This window comes from Rhinolophus ferrumequinum, chromosome 11 (genome assembly GCF_004115265.2).
Source record: "Rhinolophus ferrumequinum isolate MPI-CBG mRhiFer1 chromosome 11, mRhiFer1_v1.p, whole genome shotgun sequence".
Classification (NCBI taxonomy): domain Eukaryota; kingdom Metazoa; phylum Chordata; class Mammalia; order Chiroptera; family Rhinolophidae; genus Rhinolophus; species Rhinolophus ferrumequinum.
The window spans coordinates 11,458,804-11,469,962 of NC_046294.1; the positions used below are offsets into that span (position 1 = coordinate 11,458,804).

Sequence of the window (11,159 nt, forward strand, 5' to 3'; positions counted from 1 at the left end):
GAGCTGGACATCAGGCAAAATCTAACTGAAGCCAGGACCCGGGGCCTAACGCACACAGGGGAAAGACCCGCTGTCCAGATTGATAACGTGGGTTAGGATTCTTACTAAATGTTTAATCTCGAGATCGTTTAATTTTTAATATCATCCCTGAAAACAGCTGTTTCCAGTCAGGAAGTGCGCTAAATAAACCATCTCTGGAAGGACAAGAGAGACCACTCTAGACGGGAAGTCCTGCAACCCCACCTCCCACCCTCAGTCACCAATTCTCGGAGGTTTGGGGCTGGAATGGAATCTGAGAAAAACCTGAATTCAAAAACTAGCCCAATGACCTCGTTCCAGAACATCCCTGGCCTTAGGAGACATCTAGATTAGAGCTATGGGGGACAAGGTGCGAGGAGAGCCATCCTGGGGCTTTTTTCTCCATTAAGCCTGGAGCCCTCTTGGCAGGGCCGAGGCCATTTGCAGCCTCTTCAAAGAGAAGCGGAAGGTATCCTTCAGCAGCCTTGGAGCCTATCTGATTGGAGGATCCTGACCCTCTTTTTCACAGTGTTTTCATCGAGTGCTGAGCGAGAAGTCGGCTGCCATCCGAATTCCTCCCTAGGAGGCCCTTCCCCCTACCTCTCGTGACCAGACCATCTTTCCTCAGCTCCCAAGTTCTCCGATTCTCAGCCTCCCGCCCAAAGCGCTCCTCTTCCTGTGATTGGCTCTTCCAGGAGCCTTCGGCCAATGGGGATGACGTATTCCGGTAGACGTAAGCCCGAGAGCTGGGGAGGAGGAAGCACGTCGGCCCTGCGACGCACCGTGCGGGAGGGCCGCGGCGCGAGGTCTGTGGCGAGGGCCGCGTGCGTGCCCTCAGGCGGCTCTTGCTGTCATCATCTCCTCGTGCATGAGGGTGCCGGGGCCCGCGGCAGGACGAGGGCCCTAGTGGGTGACTGCAAAGCCCCTGTGGCTGGAGCTGGTGGTGAGGGTGAACTCTGAATTCCGGCCTCCGGAATCCCCACGCTCCATTCCCAGAAACCTTCGCGCCGAGGGGGGGGCTCTCTCTTCAAAAGGGTTGGGCCAGGGCGCCCGGAGCTTTGGGGTGCCCAGCTTTGCAGGGCCTTCCCTGAAGCCCTGCTTTCTCCGCCAACCCCGATTCCTTTTCTCCTGCCGGGGAGACGAATCCTCAGGCGATTCATCCACCTGTGCTGCTTTCTTCGACAGTCCTCCCGGCGCGAGGCTGGACATCGGGAGGAAGCAAGGCAGTCTGGACAGAGGGGACGGCAGGAGCAATTCCTACGGAAGAGCCAATTCAGGTTGGGTCTGGGGGCAAGGCCAGGTGCTGGTGGATTGGGAACCTTCCCCAGGGCCTCAGTTTAGGCCCTTGCAACAGCTGCCAGCCTCAACCCCCATCGCTCTGGCTGGGATCGGAGTTGAATCTCTGCTTTCTTAATTTACCTTTTTACTCTTTTCTTTACTGGTAGTTTGACGTGAATTCTTCAGATCCTCAGTGCCACCTGACAGAAAACTGCATGCCAGGAAAGGAACACCAGTTGTGCAGTGAGTGGCGGTTTCAGTGCAAAAGCTGGAAATGTAGTCTGCCTTAAGTCAGAATATCCAGTTTGTTTTGAGAACGGTAGAATGCTTAATTATCCTTGCTCCATTGTTAGCCAGGTAATCAACCAGACTGACAAACCAAAAGGCCAAAGTCTTCACCAATTTCCAGGGGAATCAGGCTTGCTTTGGTCAAGAACATCTGAACCAAGGGTGCCAATATCCTTATGTCTGTGCGAGACCTTCACACCAAGTCCAGCAGCTTCTTTTCTTTATTGTGCACCCTCTGCTGGTTAGTGTGGTAGATGAGGCTCAGAGAACAGGAGTGTATACTTACTAGAGAATTTTGTATCAGTATTTTTGCTTAAGTGTTAAATTGAGGACTATACCCATGGAACTCCGCAGTGTGATGCTCGGGAAGGATATGAGTGGTCAGCACTGTAGGAGTTGAGTCTCAGTGGTAATGTGAATGAGGAAGTTTTAAGAGTAATAACAGCTACTATTGCGGGTGTTGGGGGGGGGGGGGTGATAGTTATTTTGTACCAGGCATACACAGAGCTAAGCAATTTTACCTGCATTGACACATTTAATCTTTAAATAACAGCCCTATGAAGTAACTACTGTTATTCCCCTTTCATAAATGAGAAAAGTGAGACTCAGAGAAGTCGGGTCATTTACCTGAGATTCAAATCTAGGTTTATCTCTGAGCTCCTACATGTAACCACTATGATAGTTTTTCTTGAGATACTACTGGCATCATTTCTGGGCTTATGGCTCCCCAACTCATGCTACAATCTCTCACTTTTTAAAATTTCCCTGCGATTTCAAAGGCAAAAAAACAAAATAACCATGGTTCTGAAATGTATTCTCCCTCACCCACAGGAATCTGATCCATGAAAACCTAGGAAGTTTGTTAACAGACCAACATGTTTTCTCCTGCTAGTTCAAAAATCCTATATAGGAATCCCCGATTCCTCCGGTTAGCTTTTCTGCAGCTTCATCACCAGCAGCAGAGTGGAGTGTTCTGTGATGTCCTTCTGCAGGCAGAAGGTAAGAGACTACTGGGGCGGCCAGTTAGCTCAGTTGGTTAGAGCGCGATGCTCGTAACACCAGGGTTGTCGGTTTCATCCCCGCCTGGGCCAGTGGAAGCTGCGCCCTCCACAACTAGATTGAAATAACTACTTGACTTGGAGCTGATGGGTCCTGGAAAAACACACTTAAACTTTTATTTATTTTAAATAAATAAAAGTTTAAAAAAAAGAAGAAGGTAAGATCCTTTTGTTCAAAAAATTGATTCCAGCTGGGGCCACTGTCTTTGTGGATTTTGCACTTTTTCCCCATATCTGCACAGGTTTTCTCCAGGTGCTCCAGTTGCCTTCCACATCCCAAAGACGTGCATGTTAAGTGAATTGGCGGGTCTGAATTGTGCTAGTCTGAGTGTGTGTGGGGTGTGTGTGTGTGCCATGTGATGGAAGGGCATCCTCTCCAGGCAGGGTTGGTTTGACTTGAGCCCTAAGCTGCCAGGCCACCTATGATCCTGAACTAGAATAAGCTTATTAGAAAACAATTATCTGACTTGTTCTTATTAATCTTTCTTGAATATATGCATAGCTCACATTTATTTCAGTGTTTAATATTAAAAGTGTTTTGGTTCTTTATTTAGAATTTTGGTGACACTTTTGTGACCAGAAATATGCTGTAGAAATTTAACTCTTCTTTATATCAATTAGCCTATGATAAAATTGGTTTCTTTATCGTCATTTCGCTTAAGGTTGCAGTTTCTAAGTACCTGTCAATGACATTGAGGACTTGCTGTAGTGGGGACTCAATTGAAAACTCACCATAAAATAAGATAAAATGGGTTTAGGACCACTTGTCCTCCACAGGACAAAACCAGAAAAAACCGTGTTATTAACACTTTTGAGCACCATAAACTATTTGATAAGGAACTGTTTGTTTCTAGGACAGTTACTATTTTCAAGTGTGAAAATGAGACTGCTTTTTCTCTTTAAAAAAATGGAACTAATTGTAAAGTTTTTTTACGGTAGAAATTCTATAAAATACAAATATAATGGGATGGTTTTGAAGACTGAGTTAACACATGTAAAGCACTTTGAACAGTGCTTTTAATGTACTAAGCACAACATGAGTATGTGTTACTTGTTGATGACACCATTATATGTTTCTTCATTTTCTTTCCCTCCCCCTTTTTCCGCCACCCCCCCTACACTCCGATTCAAGCCGTTGTTCCTTGGTCTAGTTGTGTAGGACACAGCTCCCTGGCCCATGCTGGGATTATGAGCCTTGCGCTCCCCCCACTGAGGCAGTCAGTCGTCGGCCGCTCACAGCAGCTCTCCGCAGCTGCTGGCCTCTCACGATGGCTGCCGGCCACTCTCACTGGCTGCCGGCCGCTCCTGGCAGCACACAGTAGCCCATGGCTGCCCACAGCAGCCCAGCTCCAGGGAGAGCTGTTGTTCACAATCTTAGCTGTAGAGGGCGCAGCTCACTGGCTCATGTGGGAATCAAACCGGCGACCTCCGTGTTAGGAGCACAATGCTCTGACCATCTGAGCCACTGGCCTGACCCTTCATTTTCTTGTTAAGCTATTGCTTGTCTTTTTCTTGTCTTCAAATTGATGGTTTTTGTTGATTGCTGTTAGACCTAAAAATGTTATTTCCACCTCTTCCTTTTACACTTGAAATGTTAAATCAGCATGAGGTAAGAGCCTGGTATGGTATAAAAGCCTAAGACTAGGAGTTAGAGTTTAAGTCCTAGTTTTGTTACTTAGTAACTAAGTGACAAATGAGCAAGTGCTCACTTTCTTCCTTTATAAAGAAATGAAGAAAATGCTACATTATTGTGTAGCACTCTACAGAGTACATATGCTGTAGTGTCTTAACAGCCTTCTGATATGTTATATGGTTCAAGTTCTACAGGTGAGTGAATTGAGGTCTAGAGTTAAGTGACTTGCTTGTTAGTTTTCTTAGTAAGTGCAGAGTTGGGATTTATTCCTTAATTCAAAATAAAGAAAGTATCAATTACTGTTATATGCTAGTACACTGTATTGGCATGGGCATACAGTATATATGAAGATAAAAAGTCCTTCCTCATAAGGAATCGTGTAAGGGGGAGACATTCAAATAACCAGTGTATTCAAGTAACTGTGCAGTATGATAAATAACATACTGGGTAAGTATAGTCTGATATACAGCATCCTTTACAGACTTGAGGAGGTTGGGAGATTTTCTTGGAGGAAGTAACCCATAGGTGAGGTCTGAATGACAAATAGAAGTAGGAGGAAGTGGGGGAAAATTGTCCCACTCAGAGAGAAAAGCACATACAGAGAATTAGAGACGTGACCAGGGATTTGTGAGTGGCTCATTATGTCTAGAGTGCAAACAGGAAGTGTATTGACCAGAAATTGCTAGAGAAATTAGCAGCAGTCACGTAAGGTCTGAAGTGTTATGCAAAGGAAGTAGGTCTTGTTCTCAGACCTTTGGAAATTATATTTAAAGGTTTTAAGGTCATGATCATATAGATACCTGTTAGAAATAGCATTCAGGCTGCATGACAAGAATTACTGGATTATTCTTGAGCCCAGATGTTTTGTAACCCAAAAGAGAAGGAACGGTGGCCTGAACTAAGGCATTGAGAGAATTTTCTGGCTTTTGAGCTGTTAAATTTACAATTGTTGCAGTTAACAGCATAGACTCTATAGCTAGACCCCCTGGGTTTAAATCTTGTTTGTGCTACTTACCACAAAATTGTGGGCACATAACTATGCCCACAATATGGGGCATATGTGGGCACAATTGACTCATCTGTAATAATAGCTACTTCACAGGGTTCCAGTAAAGATTAAATGAATACTGATAAAACCCTTATAATAACACCTGGCACATAATAAGGACTCAAGAAGTGTTCGCTTTTTTAAAATTAATGTTTGATTAGATACAGTGGGTCAGAGAAGAATCAAAGATGAATTCTAGGGCTCAGGCTTGGGTAACTTGATGAATGTGATACCTTATTTTGAAGAAATGGAAGGTTTTGGGGGTGGGGAATGAGTTCATTTTCTAGAAATGTTGCATTGGAGGTACTTGTGGGACATCACTGTAGACATGCAGACTGTGGCATGTCTCAGGAAAGATACCAGGGCAGAGGTCGGACCCAGGAGTCATCAGCAATCCTTTGGTAATTGAAGCCATGGGAGAGACTGAGATTGCCCATAAAGTGAGAAGGTGGCTCAGGACAGACCGCTGGCTCTTAGGCAGTGGATATAGCTCAGGAGAGAATTGAGCCCTGACTGTTCATATCCAAAGCTCATGACCTTTCTGTTAGACCACAAGCAGCTTCTATAAAACTTTTAAAATTCTCCTAAGTCACAAAAACTTACTCAGCAAGTATTTGATCCCCTAGTCAAGCTCTGGCTATACCTAAGCGAGACAGGCACGGTTTCTGTCACAGAGCTCAGTTTAGTCAAGGAGATGGACAATACAGATAGCTAAGTGCTGTGATAGCTAGACTACCTCTCTGTACCCAGGAGGACCTAACCCAGATGCAGGGTAAAGTAGGGGAAGGCTTTGAAAGAAGTGATGTCTAAACTAGATGTTGAAAGATAAAAACTGAGTTAGCTAGATAATGGCAGCAGGTTCCAGGAAAGCAAAAGCAACATATTCCTCCTACTTAAACTTACATGGAGAGAAATTGAGAGAAGGGGCAGCCTTTTTGGGTAGTCGTATCTGCTCAGCTCATGAATGTGACAGTCTGCGTGAGATAACAGTGTTTGGATTTCCCTCCAGGTGAGGCAGTCCCAGCACATTGCTGCATCCTGTCTGCCTGCAGCCCCTTCTTCACAGAGCGCCTGGAACGGGAGAGACCAGCTCAGGGTCGTAAGGTGGTGCTGGAGCTGGGGGGCCTGAAGATCAGGACCCTTAGGAAGCTGGTAGATTTCTTGTATACCTCAGAGATGGAAGTATCTCGAGAAGAAGCCCAGGATGTGCTTTCTGCTGCCCGTCAGCTCCGAGTATCTGAGCTAGAATCCCTTCAGCTAGAGGGTGGGAAGTTGGTGAAGGCCCCTCAGGGCAGAAGACTGAACCGGGAGTGCTTACAACCTCCAAGTGCTGCACCGATCTCTGCCAGGGTGGTGGCATCCAGCCGCCGCCCTCGAACGCCACTGCCTGTTACCCAGACTCCCTGTCCTCTCGGGGCAGTGAGGTTGAAGTCGTCGGGGGAGGAGGCGTCCCAGGAGAGGTGCAACCGACAGAACGCAGAGAACTTGTCTGACACTCTTGTGCTCAAGAGGAAGGCCAGAGCCTGCCCACCTCCACAGGAAAAAAGCTCTTCACCGTCAAGCCACAGTCAGGGACCGGAAGAGAGTGCGAGTGACCCTGTCCTTGGTCCTACGGTGCCCTCCCCCACCAACTTGTACCCCTCTGTGGATGAGGGACTATTGCCCAGAAAGATCAGACTGAGTCGTTCCAAGCCACCTCCTGATGTGTGTACGTCCAAGCCGGCCTGCATTTTAAGTGCACCCAGCTCAGTGCCCACAGCCCCTGGCCGGCGTCTTTGGCGACAAAAAAGTATAAATAAAGAAGCACCAGAAGACAAGCAGAAAGCAGGGAGAGTTAATCTTCTACAGAGCACCACAACTCCATCTGGTCTTGGAAAGACGGGGGGGAGTAAGAAGCGCAGCCCTGAAGTCAGGGCACCTAACTCGGACTCTGCAGAGGAGGGGCAGGTTGGGAGAGTGAAACTTCGTAAGACTGTCAATGGGACCTGCTGGGAGGTGGTGCAGGAGCCTCCCCTCAGGAACTCTCAAGACAGTCCTCAGATCCCAGAACCTGGAGACTCAGAAGAGCCTCCAGCGATTCAGCCATCCTCAGTTAACCCGCAGGAAATGTCATCTGCTACAACAGACCTGTGTCAGGACTCCCCAGTGTGCTCTAGGCTACAAGACATTCTTTCTGCTAGCAGCTCCCCAGGCCCCCCAGTGGTGAAGTCTGAGTTTGGGTCCAGTCCAGAGCTGGTAGGGAAGGAACCTGGGTTCGATATTGACTGCAGAGAGCCATATGCATTTGACACAGACCTGCTCGGGCAGCCCTGTGAAGCTGAGGAGTACCGAATCACAAGTGCTGCCGCCACCAGTGAGCTGGAGGAGATCCTGGACTTCATGTTGTGTGGCTCAGACAGTGAGCCACCTACAGCATCTCTGGAGAGTGCCAGAGCTGAGGGATGTAGGACCCCTAGTTACCACCTGACAGAAACAGGAAAGAACTGGATCGAAGGGGAAGAATGGTATATACCAGACATGGAACTCTGGCCCAGGGAGCTCACAGGATTGGAAAAGGGACCTGTCGGTGAGAACAAAGAGCCAGTCGAACCCCTTAGCCCTCTTGTCATGCCCTCTGAGATGAGTGAAGGGGAAGTGCTTTCAGTAGAAGGCTCTTGGACTCAAGACCTAGAAATTAGCAGCTCCGAACCACTGGATGATCAGAGAGACAAACTTCTACACACTGACTCCCTTGACCCTCGCCAAAAGTCCTACGGAGACCTCTCACCTCCCTGTTCACACTGGGTGGAGACTGGGATGGAAGAGTCCCTAACTATGGATGAGGTATTGTACCCTGCTCCAGAAGCAGGCAAGGAAGTACTTAGCAACTCTGAGCTGTTGGACCCACTTCCTGCCAGCCTTGAAGAGGAAGAGATTGATGTGGTAGACTGGACATCAGAGGGAGAGCTGATGCCCACCGGTATCCCCTCCGTATGGCCTGACCCTTCCTCAGAGTCAGAAACAGAAGTAGACATACTAACGTAGTGCAGTGAGGAAGGCAGTTTAAGGGCACTGGGAGGATGGGAAATGTTGGCAAGCAGAAGGGGTTTTATTGGCAGAGAGGCTAGCACATGTCCTGTCCTCCCCTCCCAGGCTTTGGGAGTCAGGGCTAAGTCAAGTAGTACCATGAGTAGAAAATTATGAATTTGAACCATCTTATTTCCTTGCAATCTATTTTACAGTTAGTGACTAACAAGTGAAATGATAAACTGTGTGGTCCCCAACTCTAGTGGGTCATAAGTAACAAACAGCCAAAGCCAGATCTCCCAGGTTATGAGGCACTGCTAATTCAGGAAAAAATAACACCCTCCGTGGTAGGAGTTTTATGTATGAAAAAACGTTCCAGAAGGTGCGAAGCAGGGCTGGAGTGGGACACTGAGTGGGTGGGAGTGACAGGACATGTCCAGCACCGTCCGTGAGGCTTACTCTTGCCAGTTATGGGGAGTTTGCCAGAACCTCCAAAGGGGCCAGGAACAGGTACTTCCATCATCACTTCCAAGAAGTGAGTTGAAAAGATATATTTGCTTTTAAAAAAAATAAATTATTTACTTTTCCCCATCGTTTCTACAAGTATTTCACATGCTCTACCAGAGAACCTAGGAATTCCAGGTTAACGTGGTGACCTCAGGCTATGAAAAAAACAAGGGACCAATCCCGTAAGGCTGGCTTTGTTCACCCCCTACCATAAGATTAAGTTTTATTACTCAAATACTTTTATTTCAACTTTTTATTAAACAAACCAAATCCAAGAACTTTTCAATGCCTTACTAGAGGGTTGCCTCACATCTGAACCATCATTTCTGGAGGGGTAGAAACCACAGCTTCAGGCACATGGCTGAAGTTTGGCCATGTCCCGTCATAAATGCTCCAACACCACCAGGGACAGAATGCTGTGAAAATGAGGGGGGAAAAGGTTAGAGCAGGGATCCAGACAAGTATATAGCCTGAGGAAGATGTGCCCCGCCTCCAACCCTTGAACCCACAGACTCAGGGGAGCTCAAGGATTGCCTCCTCCAGCCTGACCACATGCCAAAGCACTGTATGAAGCACTACAGATAAGACAAGGTCAAATCCATGTGACCAGGAGTGAGAGTACTGTAATGCATGCAGTGTTACTACATGGAGCTATTAACAGGCCATACTAGAAATGAAAAAACACGGTAGGGGTAAGCATACCCAAAGTTACACAAAGATTTTGCCCATAAAGGGAAAATCACGACCCATATAGATAAGCACGTGTCAATGATTTTGTTTTAACTCATAGATGAGGGAACCAGTGGTACTTAACAACCACTTCAAACAATCAAAACACATGCCTTCAGGAATGTGGAAAACGAGTATTTTAACAAAAATATAAAACTGGTCCATACCCCGAGGGTAATAATTAACTGCATCTTCAAAGAACACAAATTGCATTTCTATAAATCATTACATTACCATCAGTCTACGACTTAGCTCAAAGACGATTAAATGAAACATGGAGTTAGCAAAGGGCACACTAGATGGGAAACTGATTTTTTACGATTTCCGTTTTCCCTACCAGTAAAAGGGAAGATTCCCAATAAAGAAAATGCTGAGGACAGTTAACGAATTATGAAAAAATGTAGCTCCTGTGTGAAAAGCGGGTCACAGGGCTGCTGGGCAAATAGCCACGAGACCAACGCAATCCCTCCCAACCCCAGGCCCCACTTCAAACCTCACCGTGAGGACTTCTGCCCAAACCTCCCTACGAAAGGTACTTCTTCAGCTCCTCTACCACCTCTGGCGGGTCGGGGAACTTGAGTTTGCGTGGGGGCCCCTTCTTAATCCCAGTCCAAAGCTCCGCACCTGGGAAAAGAACGAAATGAAGTTACTGTATCTCCGCGGTTTCTGAGACTGGCCCTTCCTCCCCTCGGAATCATGCCTTCTCCCCGCAGACCCGGACCCCCACTCACTGCTGCCGTCCGGGCGCAGCAGCGTCACCTCGAAGCTGCCCCTCCGGGGCTTGGCCGGATTCACCTTCACTGGAAGCTCGGGGGCCTCCAGGCGCAGCGCCTGCCTCAAGGCCGCGGCGTTGCGCCCGTAGACGCGTCAGCTCGTGCTACCGGGAGACGGGGAGGGTCAAAATGGGGCCCTGGGTCTGCGACGCCCTTGCCCCCATCTCCGTGACTCTCCAGGTCCCTCACCAATGCTCGATAACCACGGTCGCCTCCTCCACTCCTTTCTGGCCGCCAGCCCGCTTCTCCCGCTTGTCGGCCGCCGCGACCACCTCCGCCTCGGCCTTCCGCTTCCTCCCGCGGGAAGCCATGGCGCCTGGAGCCCGTCCCAGAACCGAGCCGACCTGGGGCGGGAATAGGGTGCAGACGTGGCCACTGAGCAGCCACGGAACAGTGCACAGCCCCGCTCCGAGGTCCAAACCGCAGGCCAGAAAACTGCTCGCAGAACAAAACCTGCCAAGCGGCGGAAAGCCCGGCGCCCGCGAACACGTGGTCGGGAGGCGGGCCCTCCCGGCACAGCCACTCAGCACGCAGGGTGGGGGGAGGTACGGGGAGCAAGACCAAACCACCAGCGCCTGGGAGGGGGGTGGCGAGCACAGCAGGGGCGAGAATTAGGTATCTCTGAAAACAAGACTGGCTGCAGGTTTTTCTGTTAACAGCGCATCGTGAACTCAACCCCCAGCTCTCAAAACCTACTCCCTGGGACCCGCGGACCAGTCCTGATCCAAGTTTACAATCTAACTCGGTGCGGTCTGTACTCTGGTTTATGGAAAACTGGCCTTCACCAACTCTCCCCAGTCCTGGGGACCAATGTCTGGCGT

At 48.5% G+C, this 11,159-nt stretch overlaps 2 protein-coding genes across 2 annotated transcripts; one reads left to right on the forward strand and one right to left on the reverse strand.

Moving 5' to 3' along the window:
* The first annotated feature begins 2,423 nt into the window (after positions 1–2,423).
* On the forward strand, positions 2,424–8,347 carry BTBD18 (BTB domain containing 18). Its single transcript, XM_033120923.1, has 2 exons — positions 2,424–2,583; positions 6,333–8,347. Exons 1-2 carry the CDS (start codon positions 2,460–2,462, stop codon positions 8,345–8,347), a joined length of 2,139 nt encoding a protein of 712 aa, XP_032976814.1. The 5' UTR covers positions 2,424–2,459.
* A 727-nt stretch (positions 8,348–9,074) lies between these two features.
* On the reverse strand, positions 9,075–11,116 carry SELENOH (selenoprotein H). The gene is made up of 4 exons (XM_033120926.1): positions 10,528–11,116; positions 10,297–10,442; positions 10,059–10,189; positions 9,075–9,252 (listed from the first exon to the last, which is right to left on the reverse strand). The coding sequence occupies exons 1-3, from the start codon at positions 10,647–10,649 to the stop codon at positions 10,089–10,091; spliced, it is 369 nt and encodes a 122-aa protein (XP_032976817.1). The 5' UTR covers positions 10,650–11,116; the 3' UTR covers positions 9,075–9,252; positions 10,059–10,088.
* Positions 11,117–11,159: the final 43 nt, after the last annotated feature.

Excerpts from the sequence above, each read along its gene's own strand:
- BTBD18 (XM_033120923.1), top strand. The coding sequence starts at position 2,460 with ATGTTTTCTCCTGCTAGTTCAAAAATCCTATATAGGAATCCCCGATTC. Across the intron at positions 2,584-6,332 it reads TGTCCTTCTGCAGGCAGAAG|GTGAGGCAGTCCCAGCACAT; the intron begins GTAAGAGACTAC and ends ATTTCCCTCCAG.